We start from the raw sequence: 24,263 nt of genomic DNA on the forward strand, positions 1-24,263 counted from the left end.
TAGCTAGACAGGCTTGTAATCACTGAATACCGCTTCAGATCACGTACGCGCCAGTCTCTAATCTTCAGTTTCAGTCTTCGACGTTTGCTGAAGGATCTTTAGTGTGAGTGTTGTTTTCTTGAAGTATCGTTGTCTCTGAATGAATTTCAAAACAAGTTCTTCAGCGATCACTGAACATGCTCAGTGTATTGATCGCTGGAACTGAAATTACAGATACAGAAATACATCGAAAGGAAAAAGGGATTATCATCAAATCACTGAGAGAGAGGATCAACAAAAAGTTACACCAAAAAATGATAACTATTAAATAGTTAATTCGATACTAATATCGATTTTATTTTTTTCAAATTTTTATGTTATCTTCAAATTTATATTCCATTCAAATAATAAAAATATTATCGTTTTCTCAAAATCACATTAAATTGTATTATATTGATATAGACAAAGAATAAAAAATAGACATTAAAATGAAGATTTATCTCGTTGTATTGTACGACTACCCTTCTAGCACACATATATAGATAACATACATACAAATGAGACTAAAGTCTCACGCGGAGTGTAAACCAATTATCTTGAATGAGACAAATGACATTTTCTTGAAGAGGGATCACTTCGCATTAATCATGTGGATTTAAAAGTTCAAAATACGTTGATACGACAAATATTCACAGACCCATCAAAGGTTTTTGCAAGACAAAATTTCATATCTTACTGTTAAGACAAATGTCATGTCGTTATCTATGTTTATATTATCTGAGTTTGGTTATTTAAATATATATATATATATATATATTGTTTAAGGTTGATATCAGATACTTAGGACATTACATAAAAATCCGTAAGAGAGACAACTTGACTACTTGAGTAGATGTATATTAACAATCTAATATTTTTTCCTACCAATATTTAACTCCTATTTATAGAAATATCTGATAATTAATCAAGTAGTAATGAAATACAACTAAATGGAAAAAAATTAAAAAGTTATGAATAAATATGACATGTAGTTTGGACCCAAATCATATTGTCTTTAAAAACGTTACAAACAATATATAACAATTATCATTTCAATATGTCGACACATAAAAACAAAAAACAAAAAGTACTTGAGATGTTAAGGAAATAGAACAAACATAAGCTTTTCTATTGGTTGTACAATATATGATGAAAATGTACTTTTTTAATATAGATTAAATTTAATATTCAACTATTTCATTAAAGCACCGTTAATAAGCACTTTTGAGTGTTTAAATGAATAATTTATTCCGGTATCAAATCGGTAATAAGAAGTTTTTTAAAAAGTTAAACCATTCTGACTTATAATAAGCTGATAAATATTTTTGTATAAAAACATAAGTTGTTTTAAATAAATAATCCCAAACACCCATCAATATCAAAAAGGAGTCTAATAAAATTTCAAAGCAATTATTTGATACAAAAGTTTCGAAATAAGCATTTATAATATCCAAGCTTTCTTGGAATAAGTGTAAAAAATAACCAAGAAAATTGAAATTTATTGTTACATTAAAAAAAGTGTTGTTATATAGACATCCATTTATGAATTTTAGACTTTATACTAACTTTTTGATTTAAAGTTATTTTGGAAATATAAATAAGATATATTAATTACATACACCTTATTGACTGCATACCTGTATTATTATATCATTATGTTTTTTTAATTTAATTTCCTTTATAATTTTAACCATAATAATAGTTTCCTTCCCAATAATAATCATAATAATAATAATAATAATAATTAGGCTTTTAACCTTTTTAATTTTATTATAAAAACATTATATAATTAATATTATTCAATTTTTCTCGCAATATTATTAAATCAATTTTGTGAAATGTGCAACTGTTTTATTCTAGAAGGTACAATTATTTTATATGATGTCACTGTATTCAAAAAAAATTTGTGTCCACCCACAAATTGCAATCGAATTTAACCTTCTACTGGCCTCCCAACTCTTGAGTCACCTTAAAATACTACATTATGCTCAAATTGGTGATAAATGCATATAAAAAGCGAGAGTCTCACAACCAACCAACCAACGTTCAACCTACTTCCCTTCACGCTCATTCACTTTCTGCTTCACTCGCCAACGATGGAAATGGAGATGGAGGAGAAGCAGAAAGACGAGCAAAGAGTATTGCAAGAAGAAGAACCTGAAGTCAATTACAGAGGAGTTAAAGCTATGCCCTTCATCATAGGTCTGTGTTTGTAATCGGTTCATATGAACTTCGATTGCTCAAGGTTACCATCTAGTGTGTTCATATCATAATTATTTTGTAGATCACTGAAGTAAAAGTTGGATTGAATTTTTGTTAGGGAATGAGACATTTGAGAAACTGGGAGCAATTGGAACCATTTCTAATTTGTTGGTGTATCTAACCACGGTGTTTAACATGAAGAGCATCACGGCCACCACTCTCCTCAACGTCTTCAATGGCACCACCAATTTCTCCACCTTGCTTGGGGCGTTCCTTTGCGATACCTACTTCGGTCGTTACAAAACTTTGGGTTTTGCTTCGATTGCATCCTTCACTGTGTGTGCTTATCTTCCTAACTGTCACATAATATATTAATTTCTAATTTTTTTGATTTGAATGTGTTGTGATGCTCGATTTATGATCTATTTCAGGGCTTGCTATTGATCGATTTAACCGCCGTGTTCAAAGGACTTCATCCGCCGGAATGTGCATCAAAAGAAGGTAGTCATTGCACCAGCGCCACACCATTGCAATGGCTATTTCTACTTACCGGATTTGCGTTAATGATAGTCGGAGCGGCCGGTATCCGGCCGTGTAATCTGGCTTTTGGAGCAGATCAGTTCAATCCAAAGACGGAATCCGGTAAGAGAGGGATAAACAGCTTCTTCAATTGGTATTTCTTCACTCTGACCTTCGCACAGATGGTGTCGGTTACTCTGGTGGTTTACGTTCAGTCCGACTTGAGCTGGTCCATCGGACTAGCAATTCCGGCGATCTTCATGTTGATTTCGTGTTTCCTGTTCTTCGGTGGTACCAAAATTTACGTGATAGTAAAACCGGAAGGAAGCCCGTTCACGAGTATGGTGAGGGTAGTGGTGGTGGCCGTGAAGAAGCGCCGGCTGAAACTGCCGGAACAACCATCCCTGTCACTTTTCAACTACACACAACCGAAATCCATTAATTCCTCTCTGCCATATTCGAATCAATTCAGGTATCACCTTGCCATTCTTTTGCATGTTCTTAGGGTAATTATTAACTTGAAACATTAAATTCTTGCTCGCAATTCAACCAGGAATCATATACAAATCTTGTCCCACCCTTAAATTAATACTTCTTTCCATTATTTTATAACTTGGAAGTTAGTTCCAAAGATTCCTGTCTAGGTGTATGCATCCATGCTTAAACTAAAGTTCATCATCATTTATTACACTTCTTTGTATGCATCCATGCTTAAACTAAAGCACAACTGAGAGTCAGTCTTGATTGATGCATTGATTGATGACCCAGTAATTATGGTTTAGGGTTTCATCTGGTTGACACGTTTTAGACCACAAAGGAATACAAAATTCTTGAAAACCATGGATCTTTCACACTGGTTTGTCAATTGTGTAGTCTGAGTGCACATGTTACATTCAATCATTAGCCTTTTCTGTGTCAATAATAGACTTGTTTAATTGCTTTCATGTCCACACTTTCTAATTGCTTTTTCCATGAATACCTTCTCACTACATGTTTACTCCTTTATAAGAAAAAGAAAAAGACTAGCAATGTTCATACCTTTTTACCTGTGCTGTCAACTTCAACACTCGCCAACAATGATCATCCATCTAAATAACAAATTTTATATTTCTATCTATGGATCGATTGCGATAATATGTGGTGGCGAACGATTGAATCTACCCGACTATAGGACATTGTCATTTTCGTCCCTTAATTAGCGTAGTTGTGGGACCAGTTTTGCAATGGGAACGCTTCAAGAATTGATGATGGTATACGTTTTATGGATTGTTAGAGATGTGTCAAACAAAAGTCAATAGCTAAACTTGAAGAAAACGATTGCATTATTGGCATATTCATTTCTTAATCTTTACATATAATTGCATTCACATTAATTATATAGAGAGCTCTGGTGTCGATTTTATTCCTAGAAAAAACCAAACGTTAGATCTAGAAAAATGGCTTTTATATAAGGGCCAATGTTTGAAGTCATTTTCTTTTCAGGGACTAAATGTGTAATTAACAAATCTTGTAAGGCTCATAGTCATAGTTGAACATAGTCTTAACCATCAGTGGAACACACAAATTCCACGTAGCAAGTCAAAAGTCAGATTTATGAGCCACCTTTGACTAAGGAATTAGTAACATTATTGATGTATAGACGGTAAAAGCAAACTCTCCTCTGTGCCTGACAGCACACTTAAAAAGTGATTTAATAATCGATATTGTTATGATGCAAGAAACTCTTTTAATCTTTCTACAAGAATCTTTATAGTGAGGCCAGAAATTGTCATGCATGTATCTGTCTAACCAATGGAATTCCAACACGTTTACTTCAGTGAAGCCAAAAGAACGTGTTGAATTTATTATTTTAATAACACTTACCGTTTATTTGCTTTTATATATATATATATATATATATATATAGGGGAGCGATCAAATGCAAACCACTCAATTTATACAAACCGTGCAAACCGCATTCAACCAATCATAATTTTTCATTTTGTTCATTTTTTTGTAATTATGAGAGGTTGATTAATCATTTTTATTGTGGAGGGTGTTAATCATAGATATTATCATCTTCATTATTTTAATTTTAGAGAAATACATAAAACAGTTTCATTAATGTTAGAAAAATATATAAAACAGTTTCATTAAGTATTATATGAAACAATTTCACAACCATATATGAAACAACTTCATCAAAAAAAAGTATATATGAAACAATTTCACAAGATTAAACAATTTCATGAAAAAATTTCATAAGATTAAACAATGAAATCGACAGATGAAGGTGGTTTGCACGGTTTACACAAATGAGGGCGGTTTTCATATGATCACTCATCTATATATATATATATAAACAATGAAATCGACAGATGAAGGTGGTTTGCACGGTTTACACAAATGAGGGCGGTTTTCATATGATCACTCATATATATATATATATATATATGATTGTTTGGTAATAATTTAATGATATTAAAAATGGTTTATTTCAAGGATAAGAAACAAGAATAGGGATATTTTTACAAAATCATTATTGATTTCTTGGTTAGTTCATTGTTCTTTTTTATATGTGAAGTCCTCTATTCAAGACTTTTGTTGCAAAAAAAAATCAAAAACATAATAAATCTGAAATTAAAAGCTAAAAACTAAGAAATGACATTAATCAAATTCAAACTCGGGTCTGGAGTAGAAGAAAAGTCTTGTAAACCAACTCTATCACGAACCTATTTTTTTACACTACGACAGAGGAACGAAACGGTGGCACGTGTCACTACAAAAACCCCTAGGTTCATCCCTGGTTTATAAGGTAGTTTTATGTGGAAAGTCAAGTTTTTTACAAACATGTTTATCCCAATTAAAAAACATGTTCATTTCATATATAAAAAAACCTTCCCAAACTAAAGTCCTCTCCATCTATACAGACAGGTTAATCCATGAATTTAACACTATATTTTTTACACTACGACAGATGAAAGAAATAGTGGCACAAAAACTCCTAGGTCCGTCCCTAGTTTATTCAGTATGCTTATAGGGATAATTTTATGTAGAAAGTCAAGTTTTTTACAAACATATTCCTCTCAATTAAAAAAGATGTTTTTTCTATATGTAAAAAACCCTCCCAAACTAAACTAAAGTCATCTTAATCAGATTAATCCACGAAATTAATTAACCAAACACGTGATGGTTTGTGTTTAACCAAGAAAATCGTAACACATACAATAATTAAATACTGATTTATCATATTGGATTTTATAAGATTATTATTATTAATTGGATGATATTTGTATCAGATTTCTTAATAAAGCGGCAATCGTGACACCGGAAGACGAAATGAACCCAGATGGATCGGCGTCCGACCCCTGGAAGCTATGCAGCATCCAGCAAGTAGAAGAACTAAAATGTGTATTAAAAGTTGTCCCCATATGGACTGCAGCCATCACATACTCCATAGCCATGACCCAACAAACCCAATACGTTGTCTTCCAAGCCCTTCAATCCGACAGACGTTTCTTCAACTCCAAGTTCCAAATCCCAGCTGCTTCCTACACCGTCTTCACCATGCTCACTCTTGTCATCTTCGTCCCCATCTACGACCGCCTCATCGTCCCCCAGCTCCGCCGCATCACCGCCAAAGATGGCGGCATCTCCCTCCTTCAGAGGATCGGGTTCGGGATATCCTTGACGGTTGTAGCTTCACTTATCTCGGCCTTGGTGGAAGAGAAACGGAGGAGGCTGGCACTGACGAAACCGACATTAGGGTATGAGCCCCATAGAGGGGAGATTTCATCAATGTCTGCATTTTGGCTGATTCCGCAATTATCCTTGGCTGGATTTGCGGAGTCGTTTACTTCAATAGGGTTGGTGGAGTTTTACTACAAACAATTTCCGGAGAACATGAGAAGTGTTGCGGGTGCGTTTTTCTTTTGTGGGATGGCGGCATCGAGTTATTTGAACGGTTTTCTGGTGACGATGATTCACCGGATGACAGAAGGGGCGGGGAGCGGGAACTGGTTGCCAGAGGATCTGAACAAGGGTAGATTAGACTACTTCTATTTCCTGATAACTGTAATGGGGGTGTTGAATCTAGGGTACTTTCTGATGTGTTCAAGGTGGTATAGGTACAAAGAGAGCGCCGGTGGCCCTCGTGCTACGGTGGAGATGGAGAAGAAGCCTGAGAAATATGCGGTTTGAAAAGCAAGCAATTACTTAATTAAGTTGATATATATATGCATGTAAACGTAGAATATTATTATTATTATTATTATTATTATTATATATAATGTAGAAGTTTGAGTTATACGAAGTAATAACGTTGGAGTTTTAGAGAGATCCTTAAAATTCCATTTATTTTTCTTGTTCAAGGATCAATTTTTAACAATGTATTATTTTGGTGAGAAGAGAGAATAAATAAATTAAATTAAATATAATATATATTAAATAAAGTAATTATTGTCACGAGTAAATTGGTAACGAAGGATGTAAGGTCTTGGGAACCAACCTAACAAGATCTTTCGTCGGAAAAAGGGTTAGCATTGGAAAATAGGACGAACTGGGTTTCTCATAGCTATCTAACAATTTCAATGTCTAAATTGAAAATTTATACTTTCAAATTTATTTGATCTTATATGATTCCTATAAAAACTGAGACGGAAAAAAAGTAAAGAAAAGTTTTGTAGGCCATTGCGATGGTGGAGAAAGAAGCCAATACGTTGTCTTGGGCATTTAGAAATAAGCTTTTTGGTATCAACCAAAGATTAATTGGACAACACTCAAAACTGAGTCTAGTGCATGATTTCTTATGAAAGGACTAGTTATTAATGGTTAGTCTAGACGTTTAAACCTTATATATGATCCTAGTCTTAATTTAGGCTCGGTTAAAGCTTAATTGGTCTAAGTTAGGACTTGATTCTATAAATGGCTAAATATAAGAAATAAAAATGTATTTTTCATTTCTATTTTGGTACTATACTTTTACATCATTATATTTTCACACCCCTACTAGATCACTCTTCAAAAAAACCCTTGAGCAGAAAAAAGCAGTTCCTGTTGGAGTGAGTTGGTGGTGGTCACGTGCAGACTTAGTCACAATTTTTTATTTTTTTAATAAGCCCCTGCTTTGCAGGATTATTAGCTTCTTTTGAATGTTTCCAGTAGTCTTCCAAGATTATAGGAGTTTGTTAGCTTTCTTCGTTGAATTGGTTTTCCTTGTATTCCTATTTAAGTAGCCATTCTGCAGATGAATAAGATGAAGTTTTTCCAGCACCAATACTTGAGTATTACTATTTCTTCATTGTGTGTGATTGTGTGATACCAAACAATTGGTATCAGAGCCACGGTTCCAAGAGCTCGTTTATGTCAAAAAGGTGAGAAAAAGTAAGAGAGATGGAGAACTCTGAGAAGTATGTGCAGCCAGCAATCCCAAAGTTCGATGGCCATTTTGATCATTGGTCTTTGTTGATGGAGAATTTCCTAAGGAGTAAGGAGATATGGACTTTGGTGGAGAATGGTGTTCCTGTACTACCAGTGACTAATCTAAGTGAAGCTCAAAAGAAGGCCTTCAATGACGCCAAACTGAAGGCCTAAAGGTGAAGAATTATTTGTTCCAAGACATTGAAAGGGAGATCTTGGAAACTATCTTGGATAAGAGTTCTTCGAAGGGGATATGGGACTCCATGAGGTAGAAATATGAGGGCTCTACAAAGGTGAAGAGGGCTCAACTGCAGGCTTTGAGGAAAGAGTATGAACTCCTCTCAATAAAAGACGGTGAAAAGGTTGACACTTATCTTGCTCGAACTTTGACGATCGTGAACAAGATGAAGGCAAATGGCGATTCCTTGACCTCAGGTACGGTTGTTGCTAAGATACTGAGATCCTTGAGCCCAAAGTTTAATTATGTCGACACCATGACGATCGATGAGTTACACGGTAGTCTTCTGGTTCATGAGCAACGTATGATCAGGCAACAAGAAGATGAGCAAGTCTTAAAGATAACGARTGGATCTCCATCTYGAGGTCGGGGAAGGGGACGAGGAGGAATGAGAGGAAGAGGTCGGGGCAGATCTTTCTTTGATAAGAGCACCATTGAATGCTTCAAGTGTCATAAACTTGGACACTTTCAAAGTGAATGTCCAGATTGGGAGAAGAACGCTAACTATGTTGAGCATGATGACACGGATGAGATGGTTTTGATGGCTCAAATAGATGAAGGTGGCTCGTTAAAACAGTGGGTTTGGTTTCTGGACTCGGGTTGCTCCAATCATATGACGGGTGAGAAGAAATGGTTTTGTTCCTTGGACGATTCGTATCGTAATAACGTACGACTTGGTAATGATGTGCGTATGGTTGTTATGGGAAAAGAAAATATGCGTCTCGATATTGAAGGGCTTACTCACATTTTAACTGATGTGTACTATGTTCCCGACCTTATGAACAACCTGATTAGTGTTGGTCAAATTAAAAGGAAAGGAGTGGAGATCTTGATCAAGAAGGGAACGTGCAACATATATCATCCGAGGAAGGGTCTCATCACACGAATTCAAATGAGTTCGAACAGGATGTTTATGGTTAAAGCTAGACCAAACTGCAGTGAAGAGTGTCACAAAACAAAAAGTGATAATACTACCATTCTCTGGCATCAAAGGTTGGGGCACATCAACAATAAGAGTTTAAAGGCCATGCATGACAAAGAAATGGTGAAGGGACTACCGCTGATCAATGCAGAGTTGGGAACTTGTTCAGATTGCTTAGTGGGAAAACAGACTAGGGACTCGTTTCCAAAAACAAGTTCTTGGAAAGCGAGTCAACACCTGCAGCTAGTTCACTCAGACATCTGTGGACCCATCACTCCTCAATCAACCAGTATGAAGAGGTACATAATTAATTTCATTGATGATTTTTCAAGGAAAGGTTGGAGTTATTTTCTGACTAAAAAGTCACAAGCTTTAGAATCTTTTAAGAAATTTAAAGCTTTGGTTGAGAAAGAGACAGGAAGGCAAATCAAGTGTTGAGAACAGATAGGGGAGGCGAGTTTAATTCCACAGAATTTAAGCTGTTCTGTGAAGAGAATGGTATCCAGCGGCAACTTACTGCAAGCTATACACCACACCAAAATGGTGTGGCAGAGAGAAAGAACCGAACCGTGATGAATATGGTCCGAAGCGTGATGAGTGCAAGAAAGGTTCCAAAAATATTCTGGCCAGAAGCAACAAATTGGTGCGTACATGTACTTAATCGTAGCCCCACAGCAGCTCTCGAAAATTGCACAAAAGAAGAGAAATGGAGCAATCAAAAACCCTCTGTAAGTTACTTTAGGGTGTTTGGTTGTATTGCTCATGTCCATGTGTCTAAAGAAAGAAGATTGAAGTTGGATGATAGAAGTTTGAAGTGTGTTCTGTTCGGAGTCAGTAAAGAATCCAAAGCATACCGTCTCTACGATCCTGCTACCAACAAGATTATTGTTAGCAAGGATGTTGTGTTTGAAGAAGAAGTTGCCTGGAATTGGTCTCAAGAGTCTGCGATTAATTCTTCTGACCTAGATTGGGAAGATGATGTTGAGCAGCAAAGTGATGAAGATGGGCCAAGTCCACCCGACACTACAAACGATCCACCAGTTGTTACAATTGGGCCTAACAGCTCAGATGGGCTGCCAAGTGAACCTAATATTGGGTCTTCAAATGTTATTCCAGCTACAACAACAATCGATGAAAGGGAAAAAAGGGCAACAAGGGCACCGGTTTGGATGGACGATTATGTTAGTGGAGAAGGGGCGCTAAGTGATGAAGAACATCAGGAGAATGTTGCTATGTTCTCATCATTACTAGAACCTGCGAATTTTCAAGAAGCTACACAAGATGAATGTTGGAGGCGTTCAATGAGTCAAGAAATTGAATCAATCGAGAAGAACAACACATGGGAATTGTGCGATTTACCCCCAGGTGCAACAGCGATCGGAGTCAAATGGGTTTTTAAGACCAAATTAGACAAAGATGGGAAGATTGATAAGCACAAGGCTCGACTTGTGGTGAAGGGATACGCTCAAAGGCATGGTCTTGATTATTCTGAAGTCTTTGCTCCGGTGGCCAAGTGGGATACAATTAGAACCATCTTTGCTTTTGCTGCACAACGAGGTATGAAAATTCATCAACTAGATGTAAAAAGTGCTTTTCTATATGGCATGTTAGAAGAGACAGTCTTTGTAGAGCAGCCTCACGGTTATGAAGTGCAGGGGAAAGAGGAAAAGGTTTATCGGTTGAAAAAGGCCCTGTACGGTTTGAAGCAGGCTCCGAGGGCCTGGTACGGGAGGATAGAGGGTTACTTTCTCAAGGAAAACGATGTTTTTTTCTAATTGTCTCCATTTATGTAGACGATTTGGTTATAACAGGAACAACACTTGCCTTGATCGAGAATTTCAAAGCCTCTATGAAGTCTGAATTTGACATGTCAGACATGGGAGAGATGTGCTACTTCCTGGGTGTCGAGGTTAATCAAACTGAAGAAGGGATTCATCTAAGCCAGCGTAAATATGCTCGTGAAATTCTCRAAAGGTWTAATATGGAAGATTGCAATGGTGTGAGAAATCCCATAGTACCAGGTTGCAAGCTGGTTAAAGATGATCAAAGTGGTCTTGTTGACTCAACTGTGTATAAGCAAATGGTAGGCTGCGTTATGTRTTTGGMAGCAACAAGGCCAKATATAATGTTCATTGCAGGTCAATTGTGTCGATACATGGAAGCACCCACAGAGCAGCACATGGCAGCAATGAAGAAGTTACTTCGATATATCCAGGGAACTAAAGAACTTGGTATATTTTATTAAAGGGGGGGGGGCAGTGATCGGTTGGTTGCGTACTTTGACAGTGACTATGTAGGTGATTATGATAATCAAAGAAGTACATCGGGTTATGTTTGTTTTTTAAGTGGAGCTGCAATTGTGTGGTCCTCAAAACGGCAACCAATTGTGACTCTTTCCACCACTGAAGCGGAATTTGTGGCTGCCACAGCCTGTGCATGTCAAGTGTTGTGGCTAAGGAGGATRTTTGAGCAYATTGGCTTAGCTCARAAGGAAGGGACTGTTATTAACTGTGATAACATGTCAACTATCAAGCTTTCGAAGAATCCAGTGATGCACAGTCGAAGCAAACACATAGATGTGAGGTACTTCTTTCTTCGTGATTTGGTAAATGATGGCGTTATAGAGCTGAAGTATTGCAACACTCTAGCTCAAGTTGCAAACATTATGACAAAGCCACTGAAGGTTGATCAGTTCAAAAAGTTGTGTGCTATGCTCGGTATGATTGATACATCAGAATTAAACTAAAGACTGGAAGTCTTTAGTTTAGGAGAAGATATGTTGGAGTGAGCTGGTGGTGGTCACGTGCAGACTTAGTCACATTTTTTTATTTTTTTAATAAGCCCCTGTTTTGGAGGATAATTAGCTTCTTTTGAATGTTTCCAGTAGTCTTCCAAGATTATAGGAGTTTGTTAGCTTTCTTCGTTGAATTGGTTTTCCTTGTATTCCTATTTAAGTAGCCATTCTGCAGATGAATAAGATGAAGTTTTTCCAGCACCAATACTTGAGTATTACTATTTCTTCATTGTGTGTGATTGTGTGATACCAAACAGTTCCAACATATATATTTGAGAAATAGTTCAAGTCTAGGTGATGTGGTGATGTGGGACTCCAACACCTCTGACCAAAAATGTCACTATGTTCTTGTCGTGGTCTTCTCCCTCTCTAATGTGGCTAGGAAGTTAGTTGATGTACAGTGGCGGTTGCAACGGCAGGATTTTGTGCTAGCGGGCTTGAAGGGTTGTCTAAAGAATAATGGGCTTGGTTTGGGTTTCATGTGCAAGGACTTGAATTTTTTAGTGGAAATCTGGTGTTGACTTTGAAGGTGTGTTTGGTACACGAAATAAAACAGTAAGAAAACGAGTTCCATATTTGACGTGACATTAGACTGGTACATGACATGACTCGGTAAAACAAAAAACGCGTTTTCTATTTCAATCATAAGATATGATATTTAAGAGAGTAGATAGCATCCATATCAAACCTGATATTTGGATATGTTTGATTGAATTTTAAAGATATGGAATTCGTAAAGTAACAGTAATAAATACGAGTATCAAATAAACTCTTCCCTTTCTCATGCATTCCCACCCAAAATAAACACACCCTGGGAACCTAACCCTACACTCAAAACCATCTTTCCAATTCACAAAAAATTATAAGAATAATAATGTTCATGATCCACCCAGAACTCTCTTCAATTCAGATTTCTGTTCACTAGTCAGCCTTGATGGATACCGCACATCGAACTTGATCCGCACATTCCCTTTCTTCCTAGGCTCTTTTGATATCGGCATTCCTTCATTAGGAACTGTTATCTCCGTCCCTGGCTTCACCATTTCCGTCACTGGTATCACAAGGTTTCTTCCATCCAGTGTTGTCAGTTCCACAGTCTTCCCTGTCAGCGCCTCCACAAGTGATATTTCTTGATTCACTACCAAGTCGTTACCTTCCCTTGTGAATACCTCATGTGGTTTCTCGTCTATTACAAATATCAAGTCTGCTGCTATCACACCAGGTTCCTGGTTACCCTTTTCAGGGAAGGTAATCTTTGTACCCTTCTTCCAACCAGGTCTTATCTCGATAGTTAAGATCTCCTCCACAGTCCGAACCTTACTGCATCACAAAGTAAAGATAATGGTAACCGTCATAATTTATCATCCAGGGTTTTTCTTTGGAATAAGAGAACCAACAAAGATATGTGTGGACATCGGTATTCATGAGCCAACGTTGGACTCCTCAAACAGTTCTTTCTATAGGAAGAAAGAAAAGGTCAAATGATCAATATATATCATCATGAATGCAACGAGAAACTGTAGATTTTACATCAAATTAGAGGTATGGATGGTATCATGGATTGGACAGTGGTGCGTTAGGAAGGACCATACTTACTAGTAAAGTAGCAGCGCAAATACATGTCTGGACATGACAAGTCAACCCATGTGGCATGTAAACCATTAGCAGAGTGCTGCATGACACATTCATACTATAGGCCTGGTCTCACCCCCTTTTAGATGCAAATGGTAATGGAAAAACACTGGTTACATTTTCAGTCCGTTAGTGAGGTACTTGATTGACACTCAGGGTGTGTGAGAACTGAGCAATAGTGGGGAAAGGAAGCTAGTTCAAGAGAATAGGATATGGCTGGACAGCTGTAAAAATGCAGGATTATTGACATAAAACTTGAGGGAGGTGGTTGATACCCTGTGGATAAGGAGAGTGAATACAGCATGTGTCAAGTCTATGTAAAAAAATTGAGTATTTAAGCAATCATATTAAGAGAAGATAGGAACAGAAAGAAGTAAGCATCATAATAGATAAAAGCCTACGAATGCAGTTGACATTGAAAGACAAGGCAATTTCATATTAGCTAATTGGTGGTGGGATGTTTTATGCATGTCATTACTGTATATGCCTCCAGACAGGCTTGAAAACTCACTTCCTACAATCATTGGAAGCACTTAAAAGAAACAGTATAGTCAGAGTTTTTCACGGAAACAGCCACTCTACTGTTGGAGTAGAGGTCAAGTCTGTTTACATCCAACCCCCCAGACCCCACTTCTGAGTGGGATATACTAGGTTGGTTTGGTTTGGTTTAGTTTGGATAATACAGTCATAAAAATCAAGGAGGAAAAAACTTACATTTTACAATAGCTTATAATTTGATGGTTGTCATACTAAACACTTGCTTTAGGAGACATGACTCGCCTAGCAAATAGCGACCTTACCGGTTGTCAAAATGTTAACTAGATGTACTCGGTCATGACTAACAAAAAGGGGATGTAGTCTAAGCACACAGATTGTAACACCCTACCTGGACACAGCATAGGTTTATAAAGAATGACATGTAATTTGAAGTTGTGTTAGATTGAGTACCTGTCAAAAATTGGTGGTGGGCCCTAAAAAAAAGAAATCTGAAATCCAAGTATCTTTAACAGCCAAATGGTTAAAAGAAGGGATTTGGGATGTCCAGGGAACTAGTAAGGTGTGAAAAGAGATGATAGCAGGCACTAAAGAGTAGAAAAGAAGGTTGTTGGAGAATATAGACTTGTAAATAGACATCAAATTGAGGCATTATATGGTAGAAGGAGGAGGTACACAAGCCTATTAAGAAAAAGAAGACCGTATGAGCTAGCCAAAAGGCTAGTTCCAGAATTAATAAGAGAAGCCATAAATAGACCGTATGAGTTGCACATAAAACTAGCAACAAAAAAAAGGAGAAAATGATGCATAAAATGGTAAGAGGGAAATGAAAGGTATATAGATTAACCCAAAAGAGATCGCGAGATAGAGGACTCATCTTCAAACCGGTACTAAGTACTCTATGGTTTGCTTCTTTGGCGGGTTTATTGATAGATGTCCATGATCAAGCGGGAATGGGGTCCCTAAAAAGACTGACAATGCTAAACTTGTTAAGCCTGATCAACCCGATGGAACATTTTTTAAACCATACTTGTGAGAGGAAAAGAAAGCAAAAACGATTCCCGTAGTAGCGGCAAGCGAAATGGGAGCAGCCTAAACTGTAAGAGTTCCAGACCTACAAACCATGCATCCTCACTTAAATGTGAAAACCTAAAATTCCTCACCTGGTTCATAATTACCAAAAAATAACCCAAATTAAGATCGCTAACCCATACATATCTTTACCAAACAACTTAACCCAAATAAACCCACTTGCAAAATGCCCACTAACAAAAGAGCGCCCTTCAAGGTGCTTAACATAATTGCTTGGGGTCAAAGAATAGCATGCATGTCACCACCTTTATACCACCACATCAAAAAGCGAATACTCACTCTCTCCATTTTTGCATGCTTCTCGTCAATTCAATCATTACACATGGCTCTGCCTGCTAAAAACAAGAACTCATGGAACATTGCTTATCAATACAATGTTCTCTCCATTTTCCTGATGTAGAAGAAACAAGAGAGAGCACAGAAGCAGAAGATGGCAGAAGTACGAAAACACCAACTACTTTGGAATTCTTAAGAATAGACAAACATGAAGTTAATCCAGAGTGAACAAGAGTTCAAGTAGTAGAGTTCCCTTTTAAACCCTATGTAGGATCCAGTCTCATGATAAGGACAAAAAGTCCTATTAACTAATGAGGTGCCAAACGAACCAGAGGGCAACATGCAACCCTAAGCACATATGTAGTAATGGTCCCTATACAGTCGTACAAGGATGCTACAGCTAGTTATATCAAAGTTCAGCAAGAAGAAAGAAAGAGAGAACAGAAGCAGGAGATGGCATAAGTCCAAGTGCAACAAACATGAAGCTAATCCAGAGTGAACATAACAACAAGAGCTTAGGTAATAGAGTTCGGTGTTGCACTCAGGGTAAGAAGCAATTTCATGATAAGGACAAAAGTCATATTATACAATGAGTTCAAACAACCAGAAACCAACATGCGATCCTAAGCACATATGTACTCCTTGGGCCTCACAATAGTACAAGGATGCTAGAGCTATGTTATACCAAAGTTTAGCCAAAGATTAAATCAAAGCGCATATGAATGGTAAAGGAGGACAAGTTTGCAACTGTATGAATAGATATCATTCCGTAGAGCCTACTTAAGAGAACGGGAGCTTGTTTTATGCAGGGCATTGATGACTTCTTTTTTAAGTATATAGCATTTATATACGGCAAAAGCAACAAATAAACTCACACACCCTCCTCACCTTTGGTGAGGTTTGAACTTTGAACCCCTGACTTCCTAGGAGGCCAAAGGCTACGATACCGCTAGGCCAAAGGCCCTTTGGTGGGCATTCATGACTTGATGGTAACTGTCAATTGGAGGTGACCAAGGAAAACTAGAAAACAAGTGAAACAATCAATTTAAGTTCCCGTTATAGTAATTGTTGTTCAGGAAAGAACATATTTCTTTATTTTAAGGAATGTGAAGCTAGTTCATGTGTAGAAACTAGAACATAGAAAAAAAGTACCAAATTGTACACGTAGGAATAATGGAATATGATTCACGGGTTGCAATGGCAGTATACTTGGCCTGTTGGACATACAAATAGTATTGTAACTTTGTTGCAAAGGAAAAAGATAGTAGTGTAACACTTGAGTTTTGATGATGAAAAAACACATATACAAGAGTTATTTAAAATCCAAAATTGTATTTACTAAGTGTCTAAAAAATGTTTTAGTTATGAAAAAAGGGGGACACGCACACACACACATATATATATAGATATGCTAAACTTTACTAATTGCAATCCAACATCAAGTGAAGAGTCCATATCCATACTCTATTCCTCCTTAAACTATTTTACAAACAAAACTAAGCATATGGAAAGAAGATTGAGCTAGTTCAAGAAAATTTTGAAGGTTCATAGCAAGGGTGCTGCTGTTTGAAGGTTTAGAGAGGAAGAATGAACAAGATTCAAGCTAAATTCAAGTAAGTTATGCTGAAATGTCAAGCAATTTATTGTTGAAATGTTAGTCTTAGTGTTCAAACATCACTATAAGTGTTGATTTAAGCTTGTATGATCAGGACAACACAAAAATATGCATATGCATGAATTGGTGAATCATCAAAAAAGTCCAAGAAACCCAGTGAAAGAATACACATCTTCTTGAAGAAATTGAAGTAGATATGATGACCCTATGTATGCAATATATAAATGAAATAAGTAAGAATGGTAGCTCTTAAAGTTGAATAGGTTTGAATATTAAGAAATTTGAAGAAAGAAATGGTCATTTCAGTTTAATTTGCTTTCGCCAGAATGTTCATGTTTTCACAATTTATTTCATATTTGTGATGATAAGGCTTATGTCCTTTGGAAAAATGTTGTTTCCAAGTGTTCAAGGTGTTTGACAATGAAATTTATGAGTTAAAACTCTTGAATTTTTGAAGAAAAATATGTTAACGGTCATTTCTCTGTCGAAATAAGGGATTTAAACGTTCGCTTGAAAGTTTGCTTGAGCCGTACATTTATGCCTTACGCCGTAATGTTAAGGTGGGCCTTGAGGCCAGAAAATTACGGCCCGTGTTTTGAAAACTGACATTTTCTCTTGTTTCAGGTAAAGTATATCTAGATGTAATATAGTGATTTTACTCGACACCTTTGTTGAAATTGGTAAAGACTTATTGAACTTCACAAGACGTGTAAGAATATCAAGTATTCAATCATAAGAGGAGGTTGTAGCATCTCTTTCATCTAGAAATAGGCCATGATTTATGTAAATTGTTGAATAAAATAGCCTATTTGTACTTGGCAAAAGTCAACTGAAGAGTGAGAAGGGGCTATGTGTTTTAACTACCAGGTGAGTTCCGTTATAAAAACTGAAATGCATGTGTACTATCGATCAAGTTTATGCAAATGATTTGTGATGATGTTCATAGTACGAAAATTCTTGTGATAAGTGTTTGTAATGTAAAGTTAGATTGTTTAAGTGCTTTTGCTACAAGTTGGAAGTATGGCTAAAAAGATTTATGTGCAAAGTATGCTATGGCCAAATAAGCTTTACATAAGTCGCTTATCTATGAAAGCAATTTATGGCCGAAGTTTTTATGAGAAGCTGCTTTATGTTTGGCAGGATTCTCTCTGGAGTTTGCCAAAAGAAAGAGAAAGCATGGTGCGCTTCTTAGTGAGCGTATCACAAGAAAGAGAGTTTTGATACGCTTCTTTGTGAACAAATGCAGAAAAATAGTTATGATGCGGTTCTTGGTGAAGATATCGAAGAAGAGCAAAGAGCAAGCAATTTAAGTAATGAATTGGAAAGTAAAATGATATGTGCCTCCATGGTCATATCAGCAAGGCCGAGGTGATCTTTGATCGTGAAAGGAAGATAATTAATATTGTCAGAATATATAGATAGCCATTTTTCATAACAGTTTTTACATTTCAAAGTTTATTGTTGTATTTTACATGACACGTTTTCTTATATGCAAACGTCAAGAACTCACTAGCCCCATGCTTAAGAAAGTATAGCATGCATTTCAGGAGAAAGTCAAGAAGGTGCAAAACGTAAAAGCAAAGAGCAGGTTTCAAGAGCTCAGTCCAGAACACTAAAGGATCATCATTTTGTCATGCTACTAAGTAATCATTGAACATTGTAGAAGGTAGCTATGTTAGTCATTATGTAATAGTTTCTATGGAGTTTTATACATATAAGATAAATTTCATAACTATTAGAATGTTAAAAATGTATAAGATAAATTTCATAACTATTAGAATGTTAAAAATGATGTACATTTTATGTATGTGTGGTGTCATAGAAACTATGGAATGTTACAAGCTTGGTTTAAAAATGCGTGCATTATGCGTTGTGATGCGCGATGCGCTGAAGAAAACGCATCAAAGGGTCTGATGCATTGTGATTCCATGATGCAATCGCATCACCTACGCATCACACGATGCGTGCATCAGCGCATCATGTATGTTGCGTTTTTTGGCTCCCTTTTCAGTTTTTAGTTGGGCTTTTTAGTTGGGCTTCTTAGTTAAGTAAAACAGAACGTGAGATGAGACTGTTAGCGACCTAATAGAAGAAGCCGACAGCGAAGAAGTAGAAGTAGCACTGTGAGAGACCTAGCATTGCATATCAATTAACACGCGACGTGAGTTGTTGTCGATACTCGACAACCAGCAAAGAAGTAGAAAACGAACTCGCATCGCATATTGAAGAAGTAGAAGTAGAAGCAGCAGCAGCAGTAGTCGATACTCGACAACCAGCAAAAGATCGACAGCCAGCAAATAGAAGAAGAAGAAGCTCGATAGCGATGAAGAATCAGAAGTCGACAGCAACAAATTGAAGAAGCAGAAGTCGACAGCAAATTGGGACTATTAGGCATTTACTTGTGTAATTGTGTTCTTCATGGTAGTAGTTTGTGTGTTCTGTACTTCTGTTATTCCGATTCACGAACTTTTTAAGATTCTAATGCCACTTTTTTAACTACTTTATGTTATAAATGAAGTATTTTGATAGGTAAGTATTTTTAAGGTAGAAATTGATATGTAGAATTAATTTATAAATATTTTTTGAATACCGGGCGCATCACGTGCGTGATGCGAGCGCATCGGCTTCCAGGACCCTTAACGCATCGGACCGCATCGCGCTTTTTAAAACCAAGGTTACAAGTAGCACGTCAAATATGTAGCCAAATGAATTGAAAGGATATAAACTGGTACAGATGAGAGACGGTGAAATTTTCAGTTAAACTCTAATCTTATTGAGGTTTTTATGAATATTTTTGTTGCTGTTTGTGCATTTGAACCAGAGCGTGAACAATACAATTTACAAGTACAAATCCTACTATAACTGAGTTTAATGAAAAAATGAATTCCTGATCCATGTGAGGCATGACTGCCATAACTAAAATTATTAACAGATTTTACTTGGACAAATAACTCAATTCCTAAATTGTCCTTATCAATAACTAACATAACTAAAAGAGATCACCCGTGTTGAGTGCTTGCTGTAGAGCATTTTTCATCCGACGCATTTAAGTTCATTCATTTGCCTATATGACAACTCAATTATTTTCAGCCATTCGTTCTTTCATAAAATACAGTATAGAAAAATGGACCAATCTAAGAATAGAATAGAAAGGGTTTTCTAGCTCATGTCAGATCTGGATCAGTGTTCTAGAACTAAATTTCAAACAAGCAACTTGACATCAAATACATTCTTTAATCGGCAACAAATGCAGACGCCAGCTTGCAACCTCCAACTATTACCACCAAGAGGTGGTACGGCTACCATTCAAGCTACATCTTCACTACAACTTAAATTTGAGTACTTGGTTTCCAAGTTTCCAAATTACTTCCTAGATGGCTGCTGGATGTGATTCCAAGAGCCGAACGAGAATGATTAAATCCATTAAATTGATTTGCTGATAATAAAAAGTCAAAATTGTACTCATGCAGATCAGTTAGTGTTGTATTTCAAATAGAAAAGAAGTCATCTCATGTCTAACAATTACTTTGAGAATAGTTAACTGATGCTAGATCTTACAATCCTAATTGCTTACTACTATAGTTAAATAAATGTCCAAATAGATAATCTGAGAATATATTCCTTGATTCCCCACCATTTCATGAGAAATTCAATTTTATCCATCAAAATTGACCCAAAAAGTTTCTGATATTTTGATACATTCTTAACTTGTGTTCGTTGTCATGCTTACTTCGGGTCAGCTACGTAAAAAATTTACCCCAAGCAATTGATAACTGAGTTTAACGAACATCTAAGAAGCACAAACTAACATTTTAAATTACTAATTTGAAAGCTGAGTTATGAATTTCATTTCACTACTACACTCCAAATATGGCTAGGATACATATATTAAAACAATTATTAACATGTTAATAACATTAGCATACCATATACTTTCCGACATGTCAGCTAGATTAAATGAAGTAAAGACTCCGGTGTATAGAGAAGACCTCACCGTTTAAGAAGTATTATATTCCAAAAAAGAAAGAAATCATCTCATGTTTAACATCTCATATATTTTTCGACTTATCTATTTAATTGATACTCAATGTTCACAATCTTAATCACTTGCAATTATTATAGTAATAATAAGTGTCTAAATAGATAAATCACAAAAAGTGGTAATCAAAAATATATATTTCTCTTGTAATCTCCTCCTGTCCTAGCTTAGGATTTTATAATTACGAGATCATACAAGCCAACTCAGATGATAGCTAGTTCCCTTTCATGAAAAATAAATTACGTTATTCTTTAAAACTAATCCAATAGGTTACTAAAAGTTTGTTGGAACTTTGACTGTTATCTACATGTGTTCATAGTCAAGCGTACTTCCATTTAGCTACATAAACCCTTTACACTCCACTCTATCTAACATTACTTTCCATTATAGGCAAGTCATGGTTACCTTCCTAACTGTTCTCCAAAAAAGCACATTGTCATCTCCCCCACCCCACCCCGAAAAGAAAAACCACACATAAAAAAGTGAATAAGAAAAACAAAGACCCTGATATCAGTTTGCACATTTCATGCCTCAAGGAAGGTACATATGTTGATAGTAGCTCTTAACAAATAAAGCGGAGTGAACATCATTTAGTACCTTAAAGGGAACCTGTCCTTTTTTGACCTAATTTTTCATTATAGTTCTAGTATTACAGAAAAAACTTAACAATTTGAGGCCACCGTGGATTTGACTCTAATCACTAAACCATGAAGCTTTAGCCGTTTGATGAAGAATATGAGATGTTAATGTACAAAAAGCTCAGACTGGAACAGTCCCTGTCAAGCATCCATAATGCTAAATTTTGGTACCAATTGTTCCTATATACTAGCGAAAAGCATCCTTGGACTATGACCTAACATTGTAAAATAACTGAAATTCTCAACACACTTGAGACTCCATAAACTAAGAAACTTAGGGTAAAAGCAAAGTAAATATCCTTTTATTTACTTTGTACCCGATCCTGGTTTTCGCAACTAGATAAAAATGACAGCGAGGAAAGGGGAATTCGTATTGTAAATGCTTCCCTAAAAGAAATAAGCAAAGATTAAACTTCTTATCCAATTGCACCATGAATGTCAGGAGCATGAGGAGAAGCAGTCTATGGACTAAAACTGAGTTCAAATACAGATTGAAACGGTGACTAACAACCAAGAACACGAGTGAACATCATCGTAAGGAGTTCAATATAAAAGGGGGACCAGTGTGGCCAAGACTTCTCAGCTTTACATAAGTCTTTGTCTTCCCCTTACAATTATATGACTCGGACAGAATTCCAGAAAACATTGTTAATGCAGATTGAAATGAGCTAAGCCGTCCAGCCCTAAAATTCGAATGTAAATCAGATGAACCAACGGGATATAAAACGCACATCATGCATCCTACTAATTCACATCAAATTGGAAAACTAGTAAAAACTCCAACAACATTCAAGTCACATAATATCATCGATGCACCGAATATATATCTCTATTTTCACAGATGAAATTTAATAATAATAAAAACGTACCCGGAAGAATCAAGAATCGTCCTAGAGATCTTCATCTTCTTCTTAGCGCCCTTGTAAAGATCAGCCAAACTACAAGACAACAAATTCTCCACAGCAGGAGCCTTTCTGGACGACGAACTCTCCCCGGTGCTGGCATTCCTAAAATTCGAATCTTTAAAACCCCTCCCAGCAGTCCTCCCCGTACCACCGCCGGAATCAGATCCTCCAAACAACTCAGCATAAATATCCTCGGCATCCCTAGGGTTAAACCGAAAGTTAGGATTAGGATGCTGGTGACTGTTGTTGTAGTGGTGGTAAGTGCGTCCGGATGAGGAAGGAGGCGGAGGAGGCACTTGGCCAGACTTGAGAGCCTCTTCCCCGTAAAGATCGTAGATCTGACGCTTCTGAGGGTCGCTGAGGACGTCGTAGGCTTCAGAAATCTGCTTGAACTTGGCCTCGGCTTCACTTTTGTTGCTGCTGACGTTTTTATCGGGATGCCAGATCATGGCGAGACGACGGTAGGCTTTCTTTAGGTCTTCATCGCTGGCATTCCGATTCACTTTCAGTATATTGTAATAATCGATTCCCATTTTGAATTTAGTTATGAATCAAAAAACGAGGAGGAGACGGTGGTGGTGGTGGTGGTGGTGGTGGTGGATGGGGGTGCAAAGATCACCGGCGGTTGAAAAATGTTGACCGGAAAGAGGGAGGGTTTAATGCAGAAGACGTGTTGGTGTGTAAGAATCTCGGAGATTGAGGAAGAAGCAGCGGCCACGAGGTCACGTATCTACGTGGGTCCTATATATACACGCTACTTAAAATAGTCATTTCTTTTTTTTTTTTTTTTTATTAACTTGTATATCCAATCTGTCATGTTAGTCGTTTAAATTTAAAACGACCATCTGTTTTGCAGATAACTCGAAATCATCGTATGTGAAGCTCCATATATTTTTATTCCTTTTTGGATTTAAACCTGGGACTTCCTGTACTTTTGACCTTTGGAATCAAACTCAAACCAATCAGACACCACCCTTATAGTTTAGTCATTTCTTTCTTAAAAACACATAAAATCGTATTATAACATCGACATAGACAAATAATAAAATAGAACATTAAAATCGAGATGTGTCTCGTTACATTACGCGAATACTCTTCTAGTAGATTTGTAATTGATATATCATTAATTTACCAAAGGATTAAAATGTAAGAAAAATGAAAGTTTCTAAACTAGATTCATAATTGTAGGATTAAATATATAAATTAAAAAACATATTGGGACATATTTCTGCGGACTTGCAACGAATTTATATATTTAGTGTATGTATTTGTGGATTTAATTCATAAAGTTTATTTGTAACATTTTGACATCTCTACAAATTACCAACCTGTCAATTACGATTTTATGGTTATTTTCGTTATTTTGGAAGATAAATGGCTAAGAAGTAAAATTCATTGGACAAAATGACTATTTTAATTAATTTCTCTATATTATATTATATATATATATATAATCTATATCTATATTATATTATAAATAT

General features: G+C 36.4%; 2 protein-coding genes across 2 annotated transcripts; one reads left to right on the forward strand and one right to left on the reverse strand.

Annotated features, from left to right (window-relative positions):
* Window positions 1–2,114: 2,114 nt before the first annotated feature.
* On the forward strand, window positions 2,115–6,920 carry LOC112510290 (protein NRT1/ PTR FAMILY 2.9-like). Its single transcript, XM_025115649.1, has 4 exons — window positions 2,115–2,220; window positions 2,339–2,556; window positions 2,652–3,211; window positions 6,018–6,920. The coding sequence occupies exons 1-4, from the start codon at window positions 2,115–2,117 to the stop codon at window positions 6,916–6,918; spliced, it is 1,785 nt and encodes a 594-aa protein (XP_024971417.1). The 3' UTR covers window positions 6,919–6,920.
* Window positions 6,921–12,770: 5,850 nt separating this feature from the next.
* LOC112509563 (dnaJ homolog subfamily B member 1-like) lies at window positions 12,771–23,367 on the reverse strand. Its single transcript, XM_025114569.1, has 2 exons — window positions 22,747–23,367; window positions 12,771–13,410 (listed from the first exon to the last, which is right to left on the reverse strand). The coding sequence occupies exons 1-2, from the start codon at window positions 23,313–23,315 to the stop codon at window positions 12,969–12,971; spliced, it is 1,011 nt and encodes a 336-aa protein (XP_024970337.1). The 5' UTR covers window positions 23,316–23,367; the 3' UTR covers window positions 12,771–12,968.
* Window positions 23,368–24,263: the final 896 nt, after the last annotated feature.

The sequence above is a fragment of the Cynara cardunculus genome (genome assembly GCF_001531365.2).
Source record: "Cynara cardunculus var. scolymus isolate 2C chromosome LG 3, CcrdV1, whole genome shotgun sequence".
Classification (NCBI taxonomy): Eukaryota; Viridiplantae; Streptophyta; class Magnoliopsida; order Asterales; family Asteraceae; genus Cynara; species Cynara cardunculus.

Coding starts and splice junctions, on each gene's coding strand:
- LOC112510290 (XM_025115649.1), top strand. CDS start 2,115: ATGGAAATGGAGATGGAGGAGAAGCAGAAAGACGAGCAAAGAGTATTG. Junction 2,557..2,651: donor CTTCGATTGCATCCTTCACT/GTGTGTGCTTAT, acceptor GATCTATTTCAG/GGCTTGCTATTGATCGATTT. Junction 3,212..6,017: donor CCATATTCGAATCAATTCAG/GTATCACCTTGC, acceptor TATTTGTATCAG/ATTTCTTAATAAAGCGGCAA.
- LOC112509563 (XM_025114569.1), bottom strand. CDS start 23,315: ATGGGAATCGATTATTACAATATACTGAAAGTGAATCGGAATGCCAGC. Junction 13,411..22,746: donor ACGATTCTTGATTCTTCCGG/GTACGTTTTTAT, acceptor TTTGTGATGCAG/TAAGGTTCGGACTGTGGAGG.